This window comes from Perca fluviatilis, chromosome 5, assembly GCF_010015445.1.
Source record: "Perca fluviatilis chromosome 5, GENO_Pfluv_1.0, whole genome shotgun sequence".
Classification (NCBI taxonomy): Eukaryota; Metazoa; Chordata; class Actinopteri; order Perciformes; family Percidae; genus Perca; species Perca fluviatilis.
In genome coordinates this window covers 36,519,066-36,541,408 of record NC_053116.1, presented here as the reverse complement: position 1 = coordinate 36,541,408, position 22,343 = coordinate 36,519,066, and the positions used below count along the sequence as shown (strand labels likewise).

General features: G+C 41.0%; 1 protein-coding gene across 1 annotated transcript; it reads right to left on the bottom strand.

Moving 5' to 3' along the window:
• Positions 1-1,004: 1,004 nt before the first annotated feature.
• LOC120559359 (renin binding protein) lies at positions 1,005-21,195 on the bottom strand. The gene is given in 11 exon segments (XM_039801024.1): positions 1,005-1,388; positions 3,324-3,411; positions 3,649-3,780; positions 7,199-7,335; positions 9,055-9,136; positions 9,836-10,063; positions 14,709-14,881; positions 18,042-18,117; positions 18,736-18,811; positions 18,979-19,084; positions 21,051-21,195. Coding segments are annotated over 10 exon segments (1,170 nt in total). The 5' UTR covers positions 19,080-19,084; positions 21,051-21,195; the 3' UTR covers positions 1,005-1,311.
• Positions 21,196-22,343: the final 1,148 nt, after the last annotated feature.

Sequence of the window (22,343 nt, the reverse complement as noted above, 5' to 3'; positions counted from 1 at the left end):
CAAATACAGGAAGAAGCTTCTGTGTGCATGTTTCTTGCATCCCCAAGGTCAAACCAGCTCATTTCATCTAACCCAGTGGTTCCCATCCTTTTTTCCTTTGCGCCACCCCTACTCATGTCTAAGAAAAGCTGAGCCCCCCCCCCGAAACCAAAGTTGAGGTAACTCTCGAGATAAAATAGTGATGCTGTGGCGGCAGGAAAAATGAGGATACAGCAAAATATATAGTTGTCATACAGACTTTTGTATCCATTATATATTCTAGTGTATTATCATAATTTGTTTAACATGTGCAAATATTTTATTTTTTACCTCAACCTCAAACCAGATAAAGACTTGCGCCCCCCCCCTGTGATCTTTTCCGCCCCCCCTTGTGGTGCCCGGACCCCAGGTTGGGAACCACTGATTTAAATAATCAGACATTGTTTTGCCAGTGATGTTACTACGTCTGCTCTGCTCACGGAGACTTGGCTCTGCTCCGACGGCGTCTGTCTCCAACTTTAGCAGCGGCCGGTTTGACCACGGAGATGCGAGTGTGTCAGAAACATTGCGAGTTGCTACAGCCATTTACAGTAGCTCAGACTTGCGGAGTACACATAGTTGGGGCGGTTTCGTGATCGGATCGTTCCACAGTTCGTTTGAAAGCGTACTCCTCATCAAGGGGGTCTCGGTACGCGTTTGGTCCGCTTTTGGCGCTCATCAGAGTGCGTTTGCTGCATTCACACTTTAAATGAACCGCACCAAACGACCTTTAGTGCGATTTAACTGAACTAAATGAGGCAGGTGTGAAAGCCCCTTAATTGCGTTTCGAAGTCAGGGCAAGTGTGAATGTCAGTGTATTAGCCCTGACGCAGGATTTTTCATATTAGGTATCCTGGATCTTTGCCTCCAATAATTTTTGACACTTCAGTCACAGAGCAGTTTATATATGTTAAAACAACACAAACTCAATGGTAGGATATATCCTCAGCCACTTATAGGGAGAATAATGTGATGTTAGGCAGGTGCAAAGTAAGAAAAACCATGATTTATTTTGACCAAGAAAGTTATCGTCCTTTAATGTCAATATAAAGCCACTGGTGGCCAGAAGCTATATAAAGAAGACTACTGTTTTATGCAGTAATATAGATTCACAACAAATGGTATAAGCTGCTCAGTGACTGGATGTCTGTGATGAGATAAACAAATAACTTTACAGCAGATGCATATTTGAAAATTAGTGCAATTTGCTTTATAACCTGATTCTTGTAGTTTGATTTAGTGAACAGACAAATCAGATTCAATGCCATCAATACAACATTCACGGCAGAATGCTCAGTCCTTTGTGTTGGCCAGCAGATCATCCAGGATACGCTCACACATGTACAGGCAGCGAGGCACATGGAAGAAGCCTAAAGAAGAGAAGAGAAACACACAAATATCTTACTAACCCGGCAAAGTTAAATATTACAGTATGAATACTGGAAACTACGCCGGCATACATATCCCACAATGCAATGCGGTAGTAACGACAACATTCATAGCAGATGAACGGACAGAAACCAAGGCAGCTCTGTAATGTCAATAACGCTCTAAATTAAATTTCTACATATTTAAACGAAAGTTGGTCTAGTTAGTCGCCTCTTTCAGTAATTTAAGCGCAATCTGGCGATGCCGCTAGAGCAGAGGTCAGCAGGGATTACCATGGTTACGCATCTTCAACGGCAGGAAGGCTCTCAGAATGTGATGTTGAAAATGACAGCTTAGCGCGTCCGAAGAGATACACACTACTGTTTATTTACACAAAAGTACTGTATGTTGAACAGTAGTTTATATGTTGAGTAGTAGTGCAGAGCATGCGATTTCGGACACAACCAAGGGCGACATCATCATCATTTGTTTGGTAATACTGTATGCATCACTAAAACACAGCATGTGTTTGTAGCTGTTGGGGAGTAGTACAGCATGTCTGAAAACAATGTTTAAAGCCTTTAGTGCCTCCAGAGGGAGCTGTGTGAAGTCTGATAAATGGTCTCAAGTGATGTCATGGTGCATTCAGGTGCACCTCGTTAAAACGAGAAACTCCAGCTGTTTTTGTAGAATACCCTTTTGCAATCTAGTGTTTCTTTTTGACACTAAGAAGAAATGGACTGGTAAAGTAAGTTATTGGTATTACATTTTAAATAAATTATTAAAACAGCAAAAAAGCCAGTAAAAGCCCAAACTGATACCCAAAATTATACCCAACCGTTGTCCGTGTCGGTTGAGGCTGAAGACTACAAGTTTGAAAAGTAAAGAAATGTGAAGGACCGGAGTTAGAAAGAAGTGAAACCTCTGTAGCCCGCTGCTCCTCTCTGCTGCAGGCTTCATTAGCCTGACAATGGATGACTTGAGGCAATATATCAGACTCCCCCCCTCCCCCTCTCTGGTAGCCTGGTCCTACATTTCATTTGTACAGAGAGTCTGGCCACTCTCCATTGACAATTGTTAACTTCCTTGAAGGCGGATACTCTGTTGAAGTTTAAAACTATTGGATCTGCCCAGAGCCACTCTGGATCTGCCATAACCAATCGCTAACGTTTGGTCGTGACGTATGTCATGCGCTTGTGCAACAAGAGAGGAGACCGACAAGGCTTCCTCAGCATTAGCATTAGCTAGCGTTAGCCTTAGCCAACTCCCCTACCACTAACGGAGCGAGCTGGAAAATCAAACTTTTCCTGAACCCCGTGGGGAGGAGGGCCACGACATCATGGCCACCAACACAACTCAGCAAAGATTGTTCTTGCTTCGGTCTTTATCTTCTGGATATTCGGCAGCGTTGCCACAACGGACCGAATGGCTTCGCTCGCATCTTTCTCCACCGCCATTACGGAACTACAACTCAAACTAGCGCACAACCTCAACGTCATCGTTCTCAGCCCCTCCCTCTGTTCGCTGATTGGACCGCAAAATATTTGGCTGGAGAAAACCCAAGAATATACCGCAAATCCAGACGTACTACTGAAGGAAAATGAAAATTGAGCGAAAGTAACTAGGAGGGTGGAGCCAGGCTACCCCTCTGGATCTCCCTCTTTAACTTATATAGTAGTACTCCCCAAAACCTGTAAACAGACTTTGATGAGTAAAATCAGTGGAGTTCCCCTTAAGAGTCTTGGTTTCATGCAGAGCTCCAACCTATCATCACTACTACGAGAACATCACCTGTGCCTTGCTGTTATTGGTGGCCATCTGTTGTCTTTTTACATTTACATTAGTCTTTATTGTCTATCCTCCGCTAGCATTACATTTGACAGGTTTTTCGGTTGCTTTAGCATTCAGTTAATTCTCCATTGCAATAATGTTCTTACCTTTAAAGGGGCCTCCTTTAAAATCCAGAGTCACTTTCCCTTCTTGTGTCAAATAGCCAAACCACTCACCGTTCTTAGCATCAGGAAACTGTAGACACACACACACACACACACGCACACACACACACCGCACACACACGCACGCACACACACAATTAGGCCTAACTCGTATGAAAAATAAAGAATTCTGTATATTCACCAAAACATACATCTAAAAAACTTCAAAAGGTTCCATCCCACATAAAGTATATGTGATCTTTTAATGTGTATTTCCTAAAATGTTGAATGTTGACCTTAAAATAGGTAATGGAAAATGTAAACTCACATGGTTAAAGGTGTATTCATACACTTGAGAGAATGTCTCCAGCAGCTCTGGCTTCTTGGTCTGACTGTAGGCCATCAGGAAGGCGATGAGCGCCTCACAGTGGGGCCACCACAGCTTCATACTCCACTCCAGCTGCTCAAACACACACACAGGATCACACAGCTGGATTGGATGCATTTTATATGAATTTGAAGATATAAATGTAATTACATCAGCCATGCAGCAGGGGGCGGTGTGGGTAAAGAAGTTATAGTTAGTGCAAGGCAGTGAAAAAAAAGGTTTTTTTATTTATTATTTTTTTTTTTTTTTTAAACGCAAGGGCTGCCCATTATGGATTTTTATTTATTTAATTTATTTATTTAAATCACATAATTGCAATTATTTCTGTCAATATTGAAATCAGGATAATTTCACACGATTACTCATTGACTTTTGGAAAGTTATTGCATTTATTGAACAGTTAAACACATCAACAGTGTAAACACCTTCAACTGCGACATTTACCTTTAACACTTTTACCGGTTGAACTTTTTGAATTCCCGTTCAGAACACAAGACAAAATAAGAGCTCACTTGCAAAATGTAATAACCGTTTTTCTCGATTACAATGTTTTTGTGATTGTTAGGAGCCGAAATCGCCCTATTGAACGCTAGCCAGGAGTGGAAAATTTGTATAATAAATGAGGACTGTAGCGACAACGAGTAACTGTCAGTTTGTCAGGGACACAAAGATATTTTAGTTGTTTTCTATTTTTTTACTTTCATTTTGGCTTTTAATTCTGGTGATTAGGTTCTTTAGCCTATTTTCTGTTTACACTTGCCATCTGAGGAAAAAACGTTAATGTCAACATGCAACAGCATCCACTGTCTGATATAATATAAGGCTCGATGGTTCTCTCCACAAGAATAAAGTTATTTGCATGTACTGTCTATGTGACCTGAGTTACCACCTGAGTACGCTGAGTCTCAAATACCACTTGAGCTGTAAAATCTTGAAAAATATCCCTTTTAAAGTACATTTAGAACATCGCAAATTAGATTAATTGTGAGGTAACTATGGACAATCATGTGATAAACTGTGATTAAATATTTTAAATAGTTTGACAGCTTTACTATGGTATAAACTACCGGTCAAAAGTTTGGGGTCAATTAGAAATTTCCATTCCACTCCATTACAGACAGAATACCAGCTGAGATCAGTTGCATTGTTTTTTTAATCAGGTCAGCAGTTTTCAGATTACATTATGTGCTTACATAATTTGTATGGTATGGTATTTGTCTGTGTTGTGATTTTTGTGAATTGAGTTTTAAGTGTCTGTATATTCTCTGTTGTATGTATATTATTATCGGGCCCCCTCTGAAAAGCTTTTAGTAGCTTATTTGAAATTGTGTTTTTACCCTCTGAGGTCTAAGGGTATTTTCACATATCTTCTTAGGGCATTTTCACACTGACAGCCTTTAGTTCGGTTGAATCGAAACTAGAGTTTGTTTGCCCCGCTTGGTGCGGTTTGTTTGGGCAGGTGAGAACGTGGCAATCGAACTCTGGTGCGCACCAAAAGTGCTGCGGAGATAATCGCCGTCACTCTCTCACTTCTCCCTCGCTCACCAGCTCCCCACACACACATCACACATACACACACGCACAAGTATAAACATCAGGCCACTTGTATGCGTACGCGGAAGAACTCTGCGTGGAGCCTTCCGGCAGCAAAAACACCGCTGGCTAAACTATTTAAAAATGCCATCTGTCTAGCAGCAATGCAGTGATCAGTGACGATTCTTTCCCGACCAGTCAGCAGCCTGCAGGTTTTCAAGTCACCTACCTTTTCGCCTGCGCGCTTGCGGAACCTCGACTGAGGTGGTACTAAAAAAAAAGTATCTGTTAGCAGGTACCAGGTACTTTTTTTCGTAATGGAAAACCAAAAAAGACGAGCAGAGTCGAGGCGAGTCGAGCAGGTACCATGTAATGGAAAAGCGCCATATATGTACACCGCAAGTCTGATCTAATGTCTCCTGTAGTCAGGTGTGTTTAGCAATCTGCGATGCAGCAGAGCAGCAAACTGTAGCAGCTTGCAGTTTCTCTCATAGAAACAGACTGCGTCAAGCTCGCTGTCTATCACTCGTATCTCCGTGGTCAAACCAGCGACCGCTAAAATTGGAGACAGACGCCGGCAGAGCAGAGCGAAGTCTCGGTGACCAGAGCAGATGTAGTAACGTCTCAAAACGTCTTGCAAAACAATGTCTGATAATTTTAATGAAATGAGCTGGTTTGACCACTAGACCAGGACCTTCTTCCTGTATTTACTTTCTTGCTCCCTCCCCCAGACACATCCAACCAATAAGAGGGCTGGACGTTCTTGCCTGATTTGTAATCATGCATTTTGGTACGCTTGGATTTTTCCAGGTGTGAAACCAAACCGACTGAGGGCAAATCGCTCCAAGTTTACTAACTCACCAACTGATTCGGACCAAAGCAAACGAACTACAGGTGTGAAAATGCGCTTAAATTTACCTTTTTAAAAATGTATTTGCATGAAACCTATCCTGTGTTTCATACCAAAATGTTCAGAACAAACTCAGCTTTCGGTCTATGGATGCCCACATTTTTTTCTACGCTAAAGCTAAAATATTCGTGTTTGCTTTTTGAAAGTCCTCAAATCTCGAAAACAAACCTTAATATGTGATGGTTTCGGTGCTTGACATGAGTTTAACAAAGTCTAAGGCTCACAAAGTACTGTAATATATGATTAAAATAGTAAATGTTTGTAATATCGCTTCTTGAGTAGGAGTATTGTCAATAAACCTGTTTGAGTCGTGATTCACTCGTATCTTTTACCCGAGTCATTAAATTAACCCATGAGTCGCGAGTCTCTAGTATCATTAACTCGGATGAATTGAGTCCTACTACAATTCAACCAAACCTCTTGCAACATTAGCTACTACTAGTCCTAGCCATCTTAGCTGGCAAAAGCTTTATAACTTACAATTTCGTAGGCAACCACAACTCCACGAGTCAACTCAAGTGACTGTGTGAGCAGAGAAACAGTCCGAGACAGGTTATAGGAACTTCCTGACCCGCAGACTCAGAGCAGGAAGCTCGCAAACAATGATGCACACGAGAACTCATGAGTCATCGACAACTCATGAGTCATCGAGTCAATCAATCGTGCATATCAGCCAGCTCTGAGTGGTTCTGTAGCAAACGAGTGAGTGAAGTCTCTCCTCGAGCTCAGGGTAAAGCAAATCCACAACAAAAGCCATTCTTTCACTTCTGAAATAACATACAATGTTCTGCACGTAGCTAGCTAGGCCTACTGTAGGTTTTGGTGTATAAATGTATTACCGGTATGTTAAAATGCAATTAGGTCGAGCAGACAGTCCGAAACATTGCAAGCTTGCCTCGGCTCGCCTATCAATACTGACTCAAGTGACTCAAGTGACTCAAGTGACTCGCACAACCCGCATCAGTTTAGTGAGTGACTCAGAATAACCCGAATCCTCAGAGGTTTAATGATACGATGATGGACGTGTGAATAAATAAATAAATGCACCTGTGTGGGGCAGTGACCATCCACATCCAGGAAGTAGAAGAGGCCTCGTTTTTTTCATCACTGATAATCACTAGACTTCTCATACATACTTCGCAAACTGACCTGGAGCAGGAACCAGCCGGCCTCCAGGGCGTGGCCTGAGTCAGCACGGGTCAGCACGAAGGGCAGGACCAAAGGAAAATGGAAAAATGTTGGCAACAAAGAAGAGGAAAAGAGCTCAACCCCAAGCCTCCCCACACACTCACTGTGCTCAGGCCCATAGCAATGATTACATAACGGTCTTATTGTCCATTTCAAAAATAAATAAAAGCGGTCTCTTTGTTTAACTAACATAGCTAAATTCTTAAGGCGTATGACCGGTAATTGTTGATGTTGTTTAGATATGGCAAATTGTAATTATATAGTTTAAGTTTAATTTTATTTCCGTGTCATGCCAAACATTTGGCCCATCCCACATGGGATTAGAACACACCACAAACGTATTCCGGTCCCCACACACACACACACACACACACACACACACACACACACACACACACACACACACACACACACACACACACACACACACACACACACACACACACACACACACACACACACACACACACACACACACACACACACACACACACACACACACACACACACAATCTCGGTAAAGAGCTTTTTTCCCCTCTTCTCCCAGGCTTTCTCAAGATAACTGGCTAATTTATATGTTTCACATGTGAACAACCATCTCAGTCTTTTATCATCCATATTTACCAAATCAATCTCTGCTTTTATCTTACTAATCAAAAAGAAATCACGCTGTTCACAATAAAAAGGACAGTAGAAAACAAAATGAACCTCATTTCCTATATCATTCAAACAACACACATATAAATGATTATTGGTTGGATTATATATTTTTATTCCAATTGTTAGACATGTCCATAACAACAGAAATGATAAGGGGGGATAAAGTTAGAAAATATATTATATGATAATAAAGAGGCGTTTACTTCATAGGCTCTGTATTTAAGTTTTATATTATCTGGGTCACATGTTGTATTGTATTGTTTAAGTAATAGATTAAAACTTTTTTTTTATTTGACTGAAAGAGACAATTATATTGTTAATCGCAATTATTTCTGAAAAAATGTATTGTAAAGCAAAATTTGAAATTGTTACAACTCTAGCTGCGTTTCCTATCATCTGGCTGACTGATAGATTAGTTAGTCAACTTTTTAATTCATCAGGACTCAGCCTACCAGGGTGAGCTAGAGGTCGCCCCAATAAAGTTTGAATTATTATATATTATAGTATATTGGATTGTTTGTCTCAGCTTCGTGCCGTTTCTCATCACTTCTAAAGTTGACTCTTTTTCTTTTCTTTGACTTAGGGTTGGGCGGTAATACGGTATACCGCGGGGTCTTAAAAATAACAACGTATCAGTTTCAATACCGTCATTAAAAAAAATGCAATGCACTTACATAGGAGACCAGGATTAAATATTAAATATCATTTATGTAATTATGTTTGGTTGTCATCACGTGACAGTGTGGAGGAGAAAGTAGTTTTTTTGTAAGTTGTTGTTATGATATTATTGTTTCAGTATTAGTGTTTGGTGTTCAGTTTCTGAACGGTGCACAAGCCAACAGTTTGGTGACGCCATCTGAGCCTTACATTATAATTTTTTTAATTAGTCTCGGTAATACCGTATACCGCGGTAAAATAGGGAGGTTTGACGGTATCAAAATTTGGATACTGCCCAAACCTACTTTGAATCTGTTCATTTCGTTTCAGTTCATCAGCGTGGATGGATGCTGTGGATAAATGGTCACCGGCTGAAACATCAGGAGTCAAGTGTTTACCTGGGTTCTGCAGTCGGCCCTGGCAACCCGGCAGCTCTGCTCCCTCTGGTGACACATTCTCTAAAATAGCTGTGCCGTCTCTCTGTACCAAGTCACAAGAGAAGAAAAAGGAAATGTAATCAAATTCAAAAACAGGACACCCAGGTACATCCGCTAATTTTCGGCCCATTTCTGGCGCGAGGCTGTGATCAGTGTTTCCCAAAAAGCCCACGATGACGTCCTCAAATGTCTTGTTTTGTCCACAACTCAAAGATATTCAGTTCACTGTCACTGAGGAGAGAAGAAACTAGAACAATATTCACATTTAACAAGCTGCAATCAAAGAATTGTGTACCGTATTTTTCATAAAAATGACTCAAAGCAATTCATCGATTAACAAAATAGTTGCCGGTTAATTTATTAGTTTGCAACTAATCGATTATTCTTGCAGCTGTACTGAATACCTTTCAGTTTGTGGACAAAACAAGACATTTGAGCATGTCACCTTGAGCTGTGTTTGAAACCGTTCCCTATCACGGAAACAGTGCACTGTATAGTGTGTTCGCCATTTTGTAATGGTGTTCGAATTCTCCACGGTTAATTTTAATTCACTATATAGTCCACTATAAAATACCCACAATGCACTGCTAATGTGAGTGTACATACGATGTAGCCTACATTTTACTCCAGTATACCACAATGCAACATGGCCTTTTCCCCCCCGAGGAGAAGAAAAAGCAGAAGCACCCGCAAAAAACGGAAAAGGAGCAGCCCTGGCATCGGTCAAGATCTGTGTCCGTACCTGGATGTGTTGTAGAATCAGCTGCACGCACCAGCTGGCCAGCTCTCCGTACTTGTGAACGACCTCTTGACCCCGGCCGTCAGTCAGCTGTTGCACCAGACACAGCAGCATCATGGGAACGGCCATGCTGTTGCTGGGAACATCTCCAGGAAGCTGGGGCCTGCCCAGGCCTGACGAGTCCTCCTTCACCCAGTAGATCAACTGCTCCATCATCTGCTCAGCCTCCAGCTAGCAACACAACAGAGCAGAGGCCTGCCAGTCGGAGTGATGGTGTGAGAATGTGTGGGGGCGGTTATCGAAGGGTCCAACACGCTCAGGCATGTTTTACAAAGAAAAGAAACCTTCCGTATTACTCAGCCACATGCAAGTTGAATGAACTGTGTGAACTGTATATGTCCACAGTCTCGCATTGCCAGCTCTATCTCCACATGTTGAGTAAACGCATACATTCTGTGATAGGAGAAAAAAAAACATTGTTTGCATTTCTTTAGTATCACATTGCCAGACCTTCCTCCACAGCGCCGAAAAGGAGGGTCTGGGAGATGTTGTAGATGGGAGAAAAACGTGCTCTGGTTTATTGGCATTTCTTTAAATCGTTTTGGGCGGCGCTAAGCGCCGGACGGAGCAATGGTGCCGCTGCAAAATAGCCTCGGGAAGGAACTTGTTTTGGTGGAACATGTGTATGTTCAAAATGTACACCTCCCACTGCCTCAGCAGAGCAACAAACATCACCAAGGACAGCTCCCACCCTGGCTTTGATCTGTTTTACCTGTTGCCCTCAGGGAGGCGCTACAGGTGCATCAGAACAAGGACTAACAGACTCTAGAACAGTTTCTTTCCAAAACCATAACCACCTTGAACTCACACATGCACTGACTTCACAGTCTAACCCCCCAACCCCCGGACTTTCTTCTACCCACCCACTGTGCAATATTTAATTTAATACCGATCACCACTATTGGACAATATTCAAATAATGTGCAATAACCCACACTGCAAATCACACTGTACATAAAACCATTTTTTTTTTTTTTTACATGTATATAGCGTCTCAAAACTGTGTACCTTACCCCCCTGTTTTGCACTACTTATTTTATTCCATGTTGTTATACTTATTTTACTTACTTATGTACATGTTGGCACTGGAAAAGGAGTTGCTTTTAACCTCATTGTACATGTGTATAGTGACAATAAAAGGCATTCTATTCTATTCTAAAAGTTGTTTTAGTCGTGCAACAGAAAACTCAGATTGGACAGATAGTCTAGCTAGCTGTGTGGATTTACCCTGCAGAGATCTGAGGAGCAGTTAACCATAGTCCTCACAAATCCACCGGAGTTTAGAACGACAACACAAAGAAAGAGGAAGGTGAGGGACATCCTGCCAAAATGAGGGACATCTGGCGGAATTTCCGACAGCACCGGAGCAATCCCGGAAATGAAACATCGTCGATAGACTAGCATTTCTTTAAACCAATCACAATCGTCTTGGGCGGCGCTAAGCTCCGGACGCAGCGACGGTGGCTCTGCTAAATAGTCTCGGGAAGGAACTTGTTTTGGTGAACATTTGCACCCCGCCAAAGAAAACGCCACATACAATATTAAATGAAGCTAACTGTTGACACAATACAGTAACGTGAGCTATTTAAATGAGCTTGTGGAAAACTCCCTGCTGGACTGATGAGCCGACGTCACTCCTTGGACTCACGCATTTGCGCAACTTCGCTATTTCCTTTTGTAGTTTGCTGCAGACACGAGTACAGCTGCTCCTAAAGTTGCACGTTACTTATATAGCATTCTGTTGTTATTGAGAACGTAAGTGCACAATTGTATGTCCATGCCGGTGTTGTATGTACCTTTGTTTTTGTAGCTAACATAACAGTATTTTCTTTGCTATAGTTCAGGATTGCATGCTTATGTTTACTGTAATGCTAGGAGCTTACTGCAAATATGTTATTCAGAAACAATAGTTAATACCTTGATTCATGGATGCATGTTAGCACAGTGTTGTACATTCGTTAATTACAATCCTGCTGAGGATTAGTTCAGCTGTTGCACTCGCGATGGTGTTGCTGGTTTAATTGTTGAAGCGCATTTCACCGTGCCATTCGTGCCGCTGGTCTATCACATGACTATAGCACCTGTATGTAGCTGTTATGTTCATTTGTGGTCTTAGGGCGCCATCTAGTGGCCAATAGATGTAACGGCACAGTGAAACTCAGCGTATTCTCTACTACATTGGAATTTCTTGATTTCCATTACTATCCAGTATTATTTGGTTGTTTACACAGCAGCTATTTATTGCATAGCAATTATGTATACTGCAGTGAGTTGTTGCTTACTGATCTGTAATCTGTATATATTTGTATTCGTTATGTACAGGTTATATTTACATATTCTGTATTCCTTTACTTTACAGAAAACCACACACCCACATACAAACACATACTATCACAAGCAACAAGCACTGTATTCACCTGCTGGAATTGGATGTCAATAAATCTGTTGAACTATACCAAAGGTTGCAGCGACTCTCTTACCGGAGTACATAGCCAGCTCGGGTAGCACCAGCACATAACGTACACGGACTTCACAGAGCTGATACATGGTTAAACCGCATTAGCTCTTACCAGTGTATCTCCGTGTGTACTTCGTCCACAGCAATCCCACCAATCAGTCCCAAAACCTCCCAGTTAGAGAGGAAATGCCCTAAACACATTCTTTGCATAGCTTAACAATCATTCCCCAAATGAACCAAGCAGGCCTGACTTGTTGCACGACCCATCTTCAGCGTGTAACTTGATTGTTTGAGAACGGCTACACACAGAGAATGGAAGGCGAAGGACATCCGTCGTGTAATGTACTTCAGTTGATCCAGACTAATGTTCACAATAACACACACAATGTTAGCCCTAACTCCCTAATAACACATTTAAAGTAAGTATTTTTTAAACAATGCAAGGACATGTCACCTAAACTTTGAGGACCTGGGATATTCATACCATATTTCATCTACCAATTTCTATCCTATGTATAATATACCGGTGGTTCTCAAACCTTTTACACCGTGTACCACTTCAGAAAATATTAGGCTCTCTAAATGCGCTGACACACCAACCCGATTATTGGCTGTCGGACAGTCTGGCGAGGTCAGGGACTCGAATCTGTTCGGTATGTTCCATGCCGTTGTCCGTCGGAGGAGCCGTCGGCCTTCATTTGGGCCGATTTGACATGTTGAAATTGGCCAATCAATGACCAATCTGATTGGTGGAGTGCCCTTGACTAGCGAATCAGTACACTTATGTCAAAACACTTACCGGCAATGACGAGCGGACGTAAATCTTTTAAACTGACCTTTGTCGATCAAAAAAACCAGACAGATTCAGCAACTGCACAGCCTATTTCTCGCTTAAAATGTTTTCAGAAACACGTTTCGGTGAACTATTTTCGTGAAATACAAGATTCGTATTCCGAACAAGACGCCATTATGGTAGGCTTTGAAATTCGGGAGAAGCCAGGCGTTCGTCATTTCCGGTTTTCAGTTTTGAAATGCAGATTAGCGCCACCTGCCGTTATGGAGACGTATTACGTCTCACGCACGCGCAGAACGTACGCTGAAGTCGGTGCTGCTTCGGTGTGTTCCGAGGCACTTTTTGGACCGATGGGAGCCGACTGATCAGTCCGACTGCCTTTTCTGCCGACAGTCGACCGTTAAAATAGAGTAGCATAGTCCTACTCTGTTCAGCTACGGACAGTTCATGCAGGACGCAGGTTTAGTCCTAAAAATCTATTTTTAATAGGGCTAATCGAAATATTCTCCTCCTCATCCACACTTCTCTTACTAATAGTTCCCATTTGGAGTCACCGTTGCAGAGTTTTTGAACCAGTGATTTAGATAGTTATAGATAGATGGATAGACACACTTTATTTATCCCAAATTGGGAAATTTGAAGATACAAGCTGCAAGTTACTTGGACATACACACATACTCACTAACTATGTAACGTTAGCTGATATCCAAACAAAACATATTACAAGTAAGGAAACACTTATTCTAAATGACTTTTAACTGATCATAGTTTAAGTATTGTTATTCGGCCCTATCTTACACCTGGCGCAGCGCAAAGCCCGACGCGAGTGTCTTTGCTAGTTTAAGACCAGTGCCCACGTCGTTTAAATAGCAAATGCACCTGCGCCTATCTGTGTGCCCATGGGCGTGCTGGTCTTACAGGGAGGTGTGTTCAGGTGCATTCTTGGCGTATTGCTATCTTGAGGCAGCGGAAAGTGATTGCGCCATTGACCAACAGCGCCTGGCTTTTAAAGGGAATGGGAGATGACACTGATTGGTTTATTGCATGTTCCACCCAAAACACACCTATGAATTAATTAAGACACTAAGTACAACCCTTCTGAATCATGCGCCCGGCGCCCGCCGTTAAACTTTAAAGTGGATTTGTTCACGTCCTTAACGCACCTGCACCAGGCACTTCACGCCGTGCGCTTAGGTCGTTAAAATAGGGCCCGAAATGTTGTAGTATTTCTATAGTATTATGTTTTGAAATTAATTTATTCCATCCGCGTACCACTAGAGGGAGCTTGCGTACCACCAGTGGTACTTGTACCACAGTTTGAGAACCAGTTTAACATACAATCTAGTTTAAATAATGCTGAGCACCTGGGTAGCTCAACTGGTAGAGCGGGCGCCCATATATAGCGGTTTACTCCTCGACGCAGTGGCCCTGGGTTCGACTCCGACCTGCGTTTGCTGCATGTCATTCCCCCTCTCTATCTCCTTTCAAGTCTAAACTGTCCTATACAAATCAAGGCCTAAAATGCCCCAAAAATAATCTTAATAGTTTAAATTGTGCTTTCGTACCTGCATGTCCTTGTCATCAAGGACCCTGCTCAGTTCATCCATGGCCATGATGTAGAAACACTCGCTGAATATAGTCCTCTGGATTTTGACTGCTTTACCAGCTCGTGTTAGGCAGAAGGCACACTTCCACTGGCCGCTGGAGACACGGGCAAACTTTCTCAGGAACGCTCCTCCTAAGATGCAGAATAGAACAATATAACATTATCCTATAATTAGACACATCAATATGAGCAATGAGTAGAACTATAAATCCCTTATTTAGACATGAATACATGTTGGCTTCATCTACCTGTTAAAGTATAGTTGTCATTCAGACACACGTAGGCATAACATGTAACTGTTTGCTTAATGGCTGCAAATAAAGATTCTTTTCACAGTCAATCTGTCGATTATTTTCTTGATTAACCGATTAGTTGTTTGGGTCTATATAAAGATGTCAGAAAAATGTTGAGATGACGTCCTTAAATGTCTTGTTTTGTCCACAACTCAAAGAAACTAGAAAAATATTTACATTTAAGAAGTTGGAATCAGATTTCTTTTAACTTTTTTCATTTAAAAAATGACTTAAATCGATGAATCCATTATCAAAATAGTTGCTGATTAATTTAATAGTTGACAACTAACTGATTCATCTTTGCAGCTCTAGTTCTTCATGGCTTTATTTCGACATAACGGGAAATGTAAAAGCCACAATGCCGGCTCCTTTTTGCTGCTAGAGAACAGTGGTTAGTTTAAATAGTAATGGTATGAAGGAAGAACAGTGTTTTTTTTGTCCATTCAACCAGGTGATCTACCACGGCACCCGTTAAGTTCATGTCGTATGACCTACAATTTTGTATATGCACTTATATTTGTTTTTGTGATAATATATTTTAAAGCAGGGGCAGGACTTAATAAGCATTGTGCTTCTGCCTGCTCCTTCTCAAACTCATCCTCACTCACACACACACACACACACACACACACACACACACACACACACACACACACACACACACACACACACACACACACACACACACACACACACACACACACACACACACACACACACACACACACACACACTTGTGTTTTACGTTATTCTTTTCTCTCTTTTGAAGTTAGGTTGATTATTCGAGATGAATCAATAAATAAATGGGAAATTGCACAGTTCAAGGTGTTTTCAATGTTGTTTGTTTAACTGTTTCTCATTTTTTTTAGTTCAATAAATGCAACATCTTTCCAAAAGCCAACGAGTAATCTTGTAAATATTCATGATTTTAATCTTGACCAAAATTATTTTTATTCTCCATAATCGAGCAGTCCTAGTTTTAAACTCAAAGAACCCATGACTCTTGGTGGGCACATCCTACTGTTATTGTACCGTAAAACCGTTCCAAACCTTCCTAACTAGAGTTACAAAGAAATGGTGCTCGAGCTAAAAGCATGGCTGTTTTTCTTAGTTCTTATAATATAAAGATAACATTTTGCTGATCCAAGGTTTCCTCCTAAGAGTGACTAACTTACTGCACATGTTGTGCACTTCACTGAGCCTTGGTGATGATTAAACATAAAAGCACAGAGCAAACACTATCATGACCGTCATTAATCACCTAAGTCTACAAAAGAAAGAACACTGCGCTGCACCATCTGTTGCAAAGATTCCCCTGTGGATGTATAACAAAATTTGAGGTCACATCGAACAAATGTTAACGTTAACAACAGCTGAACATCCAGACTTTTAGCGTGAAAATATACAAATATATAAATCTGAATCAGCTGCGAAGAACTAATTTGCACTCGTATTTTGCTAAGTTTTAAATGCACAGTCTTACAAATGTTTCCAAGGGATGGATTATGATGACTGGCAATTTGTAAAAAAATTTGAGATAATAATATATTGGACAATAGGAAGTATTTTCTGAGAAAAATAGATGAAATTTAACATGGGACAAAATAACAATACATCGACATATCGACATATCGTCCTTCGTGCGATCCGGGAATCGATGCGCTGACACCAAATGTCGATATTTTAATTGATAAAATAAGGCGCTGTAAATAATTTCCCTGCTCCCCACGTTGCTACTTCATGGCTCCTCGAGGTGGCGCTCAACACATGAACGAGGGATACTTGAACATAAGTTAAGAAGAGGATTTCAACGGGAGTTGAGGAAAATAACTGATGCCCCAGCCACGTTTAAGAGAGGGTGAGATTAAATAAATGGACGTTGCTGGAGATTAAATAAAAAAAATGATGCTGCAATGCAGTGAGTGGGACGTGATCGGGATATGATGGGAGTATTTTCGTGGGCTCGGGATGGGAGCGACAATTGATACCCGTTTCTGGACCCATAGTTGCTTTATAGTTGAAAAACTTATGCTGCAGAATTGTGCTGTTTTCTAACAGTTTGTACTTGCAGTGAATTAAGAGAGAAAACTGGCCCTTCACACTGGACAGACTTTCTTGACTTGCAAAATTATCTTTTACACTGACGAACATTATATGTGTAATTCATGGCTCAATTCAAATGGGATCAAAATATATTCAATATATTCAAAATAATTTGTCTTTCCTCGTTCGCTACCGTTCATATTTTTTCCAAATTAAGGTCCCATGGTGGTCCAGTGGAAGGGGAGGGACTTCACCTCTCTATGGTCTCTTTCTTTCTTACGATTGTACTTTCTGTGTTGTTGTTCTGTATTTGTGTTTGTAATCTGACTCGATGACATTGTAAGTGAGGGTCGCCCTCAATGATCTCTCGAGGATAAATAAAGGCTGAATGAATTTATTCTTAGATAGACCGATATCCTGATGTATCATTATGGGATTGTCTAGCAATATATTGCTTATCGCAGAACTGCTGTATCATGAATTATCTGTATAGGAAGTCATGTATTGTGTATCGTATTGTCAAGTACCCTGTAATTCCTACTGCTGTCTCCAAGTCTATTTTTTGTCTGTTGTGCAAAATAAAGTGCTAATAAAGTAATAAAGTGCGATCTCCACAGACGGCCGTTCAATTGACTCAAATCTCCCGCAATGTGTATGTTGTGAACCTATGAACTATTATTATTAGTCCATCAGTGATGCAGCCGAGGAGAGAACCGGAAACCTGCTCTTTCGACACTTCAGTAGTGCTAATACTAACAGGTTAGCTGAATCAAGCTTTACATTCACACACACACACACACACACACACACACACACACACACACACACACACACACACACACACACACACACACACACACACACACACACACACACACACACACACACACACACACACACACACACACACACACACACACACACACACACACACACACACACACACACACACACACCAGCTTTGGCTGCTTCGAGGATTTCAGGCCTGCGGAAGCGATCCATGGTTCGGTACAGGCGACAATACATCCACACCTGTGAAAAAAATTAGCCAAAATAATCATGTGATGACCACATTACATACAATGGATTACTTGTTTTACACTGCCAGCATAATTACTAGGGGTGTCACGATTCTCCAAATCCATGGTTCCATTTGACTTTCGATTTTAAGGTCACAATTTATCGATTTTTATTTTTTTACAGGGATAGCAATGCCACAATAAGAGCCACTAGATGGCAGAAAGGTACTTTACAGCAACTGTTTAAGTTTCTCAAAATTACAGAAATATTATTGAATGCACCATTAGTTTAACAAGATGTACATGAACACACTATGTAGTCCCGTTGGAGCACACATTCTTTACCTTCGTCGTTAGAATGTGTTTCCATTACTCACTCACGGGGAAGGCAAAATGACTTCAGTAAAAGCAGGAGGATTTTAGTTTGTTGTTTCTCCATCATCTCTGACTCCGGCAGTGGCCATGCTGTCTGGAAAAGAGCAGCTGCAGGCTACCGCGAAGCTAACTAAAATATCGGTGGAATCACCAATCCTACTTCTGATCTCGATAGTCGAAAATCGAAAGCTCAGCTCGAATCGATTTTGGATTTTAAATCAAAACGGTGACACCCCTAATAATGACAGAGACTTACCTGTCTACCCTGCAGCCAGACGTACTTCAGCTCATCATAAACCTTCCCATCTCGCCCAATACAAGTAAAGAAGCCTCTGAAACACAAAAGCAGAGATCCACTTTCAGCAAAGAGGCAATCGTGCACACTACAAACAGCTGTACACAACTGCTTGGCATTCAAGTTGGTGGTATTCCTCAAAAGCCATGAACCAGCAAGTTTTTTTTATTTCCAAAGGCATGTAAAAAAAGTGTAATACAGTACCCATGTATAGTGTCATGAGAGTATTTGAGCCAGAAGTCCACTGCGCTGTCCAGTTCTTTACGAATCCGCTCTCGATACTCCTCCAGCTTCACCACAGACATGGCTCCTTTCAAAGCCAACATGGAAATGTTTTTTTTTCACACAATAAAATGAGCTACTACTGCGGTTGTTGTTTTGTAGCGTCACCTAAGACTATTATAAAAGACTCACAGTAACTTAAACAGGTGAATGATAAAATATTCACCCTGTACAGTTTAACTTAATAACTTAGTAACTTAATTATTGAGATGAAAACCGTTTTTGATACCAGGCTGTAGACATGTTTAACTCTGCTGTATAGTCGGGCATCTTAACATGGGAGTTTATGGGGAATGATTCCCTTTGGGATCCAGCCTTAACCCTTGTATTTTTTTGACTTTTGTCACTAATTTTGCCACGTTTTTGTCTCTTCAGTGGGTTTTTTCTCCAACATTTTTGTAGCATTTTTTCAACGCTTTTTTTCCCCTTCCACCAATATATACCAACAACAACTTATTACCACTAGTTTTACACTCATTTTTGGAATTTATGGTCAATACACCCCATGTAGCTAGTGATGGGACGTTTGACACCGAGGCACCGAAGCTTGTATCACTCCCGCAAAGCACACTGGTTCGAAACCCAGTGTTGGAGCTTGTATCGAATTGAAATAAGCACGTGACTGATGACGTCCGAAGCTTCGAACGTCACTGAGACTCCGGATGGGTTTGCTGGATTCATGTCGCTGCGTGCGTACCAATTGCCCGTTAGAATTTACTGGAACATCGCGGGTTTATGAGTGTGGCTTGCAATTTATTTGATTAGCCTATTAATAGAAATTAGCCTATACTTACATACACCTGTATGTAATTCTACATAGCGGTAGAACGTGGCATTGTTGCTGCAGTTTATTGAATCCATATTTAGCCTAATTAAACATAGGCCTACTTACATTCAAATCCTGATCACAGTAGTTTATATATAGTTTATATATTATAATGTTATATCCAAACATTCAAACATAGGTTTTATATTTTTAATTCCGTCATGTCATGTTCATGTCATTTAACCCTTGTGTTGACTCCGGGTCACATTGAACCGTTTTCAATTTTTGGTTTATATCAGAAAATATGGGGCATAGAAAGCGCTGAAAATGTGTAGAAGAAAAAATTAACAATTTAAAACGTTGGAAAAAGCTTAAACAAACTGTGAAAAAAAGGCATCAAAAACGTCGGGAAAAAGGGTTTCTTTCAAGGTTGACGGGAAGAAAACACAAGGGTTAATTCAAGTTCAGTCATGTCGTGCCATATGCATGTGTCCATTCTGTCTCTCCTACGTTCGTGTTGAAAGCTTCATTTGGCTGTGTCGAGTTCATAGCCGCTGTCATTTCTGCTGCCTGGACACTAGATGTCACTGTGTTGTCTTCGATGCTTTGATGCTTCGGATCATTTTGCAATACAATCAGGAAGAAGCTTCAGAGGCTTCACAAGGCTTCGTTCGCCCATCACTACATGTAGCCTATATTAATTTATCTAACTTTTGAGTTAAAAAAAAGAAGCATGTCAAAGTGAAGTCACAATAATTTTATAAAATTAAATAAAAGTAGTAAACTGATCTTTAATTTTACTTTTAAAGAGCGTTTCATGGAACCTTCCGTGTTACTTTTGGCCAATTTGGTTGAAAGAAACCCAAATGTTCTGATACAGAAACTCTGAAAATGGGTCTCATTTGACCGGAAGACAACAGGAGGGCTCGAGGAACTACAGTTTTTGGCACGTGATGTCGCCGCTTGGGCTAAACGCACAAACCACAAATGTGTTATCTTGGCAGCTTTCGCCGTCAAAAGCCCATATTTTGGTTTTTGAAAACTAGAATCCGCCCAAGACTTGTTGTTCCTTAGTCTCGTTAAAAAAAAACGATAGAGTGAAAAAAAAAAAAAAATCCTGTGCTGTGACTGTGAGTCTTCATGATGCAGCGCAGTCTCTCACGAATCGGGGATGTTTAGTGGTTCCGTCCAGACTGGGCAAAAAGCATGCACGTAAAACTGCTCTTACCTTCGGGTCCCAATACAGACAGACGGTGTAGAAAGAGAGTCCTGGTCCTGGTCCGTGTCCTGCAGCAGCCGTCTCTGACTGTCACATGACCGCTGCTGATACAGCGGCTCTGGAGAAGGAAGTAGAAAGCGGATCACAGCCTGATCACAGCGGAGTTTAATTATACATCCATGGTTTAACCCTTGACTGTAGACAACTCGTACTGAAGTAGTCACTGCTATCAAAAGGCTGGAATTTGCACACGTGGCATAAAACGTAGACTAGGCCCTATACTTTATTTGTTTTAAAGATCCTGTAGGAATCAGGATAGAGGGGAACAGATTGTGCAAAGTGGGAAATGAAAGAGCACATAAACATCGCTCTCTTTCTCTCTCTCTCTGTTTTTGACCCTTATCAAAAGGTCTATATTAGAAATATGGGTTTCTTTTTAACCAAATTACCCCCAAAATAGCATGGATGGTTCCCTACAACGCTCTTCGCAAGTCCAATTAATGATCACCATACTTTCATTAGATTTTGAGTGTTTTCTTCAATTTTATAGCATTTGAAAAAAAATGTAAACGGTTTCTAAACTGTATTCGGACTAAACTTTGACATACACCAGTCTGTGATTATCCATCAACATACATTACTCTAACATTAGTCAAAAGAATTCATAATTTCTGCTTTTTTTGACTCAAAAACTTGGTATAATTTCCTTTAACCCTTGTGTTGTCCTTCGGGTCCCAGTGACCCGAAGGACAACACAAGGATTATGTACTTCCCTTTACTTTGTTGAGAATTGCTCTCCAAACAAGGGTTAATACAGCACCTTAGTTATTGTTTGTACAGCATTTTGGTCAGCTTAAACTGTGTTTAAATGTGTTCTAGAAATAAACTTTACTTACTTACTTTACAAGAAACAGGGTTTAGAGAGCAATTCTCAACAAAGTAAAGGGAAGTACATAATCCTTGTGTGGTCCTTCGGGTCACTGGGACCCGAAGGACCACACAAGGGTTAAAAGAGGTGTATTGACCATGAATTCCAAAAATAAGTGTAACAGTAGTGGTAATAAGTTGGTGAGTGGCGCGTATACAGTAGTGGTGGTGGTGGACAAAAGCGTCAACAGTCAAAAAGAAAGGGACAAAAACATTGAAAAAAGTGTTACTTTTCTATTTTGACCTGAGAGGACAACAAGTGCATTGTTGACGTGAAGACAACACAAGGATACACACACACACACACACACACACACACAGTTTGACCCACAACCTGACACAGGAGAAGAAAAAGAGAAGAAATCAAACAATAAA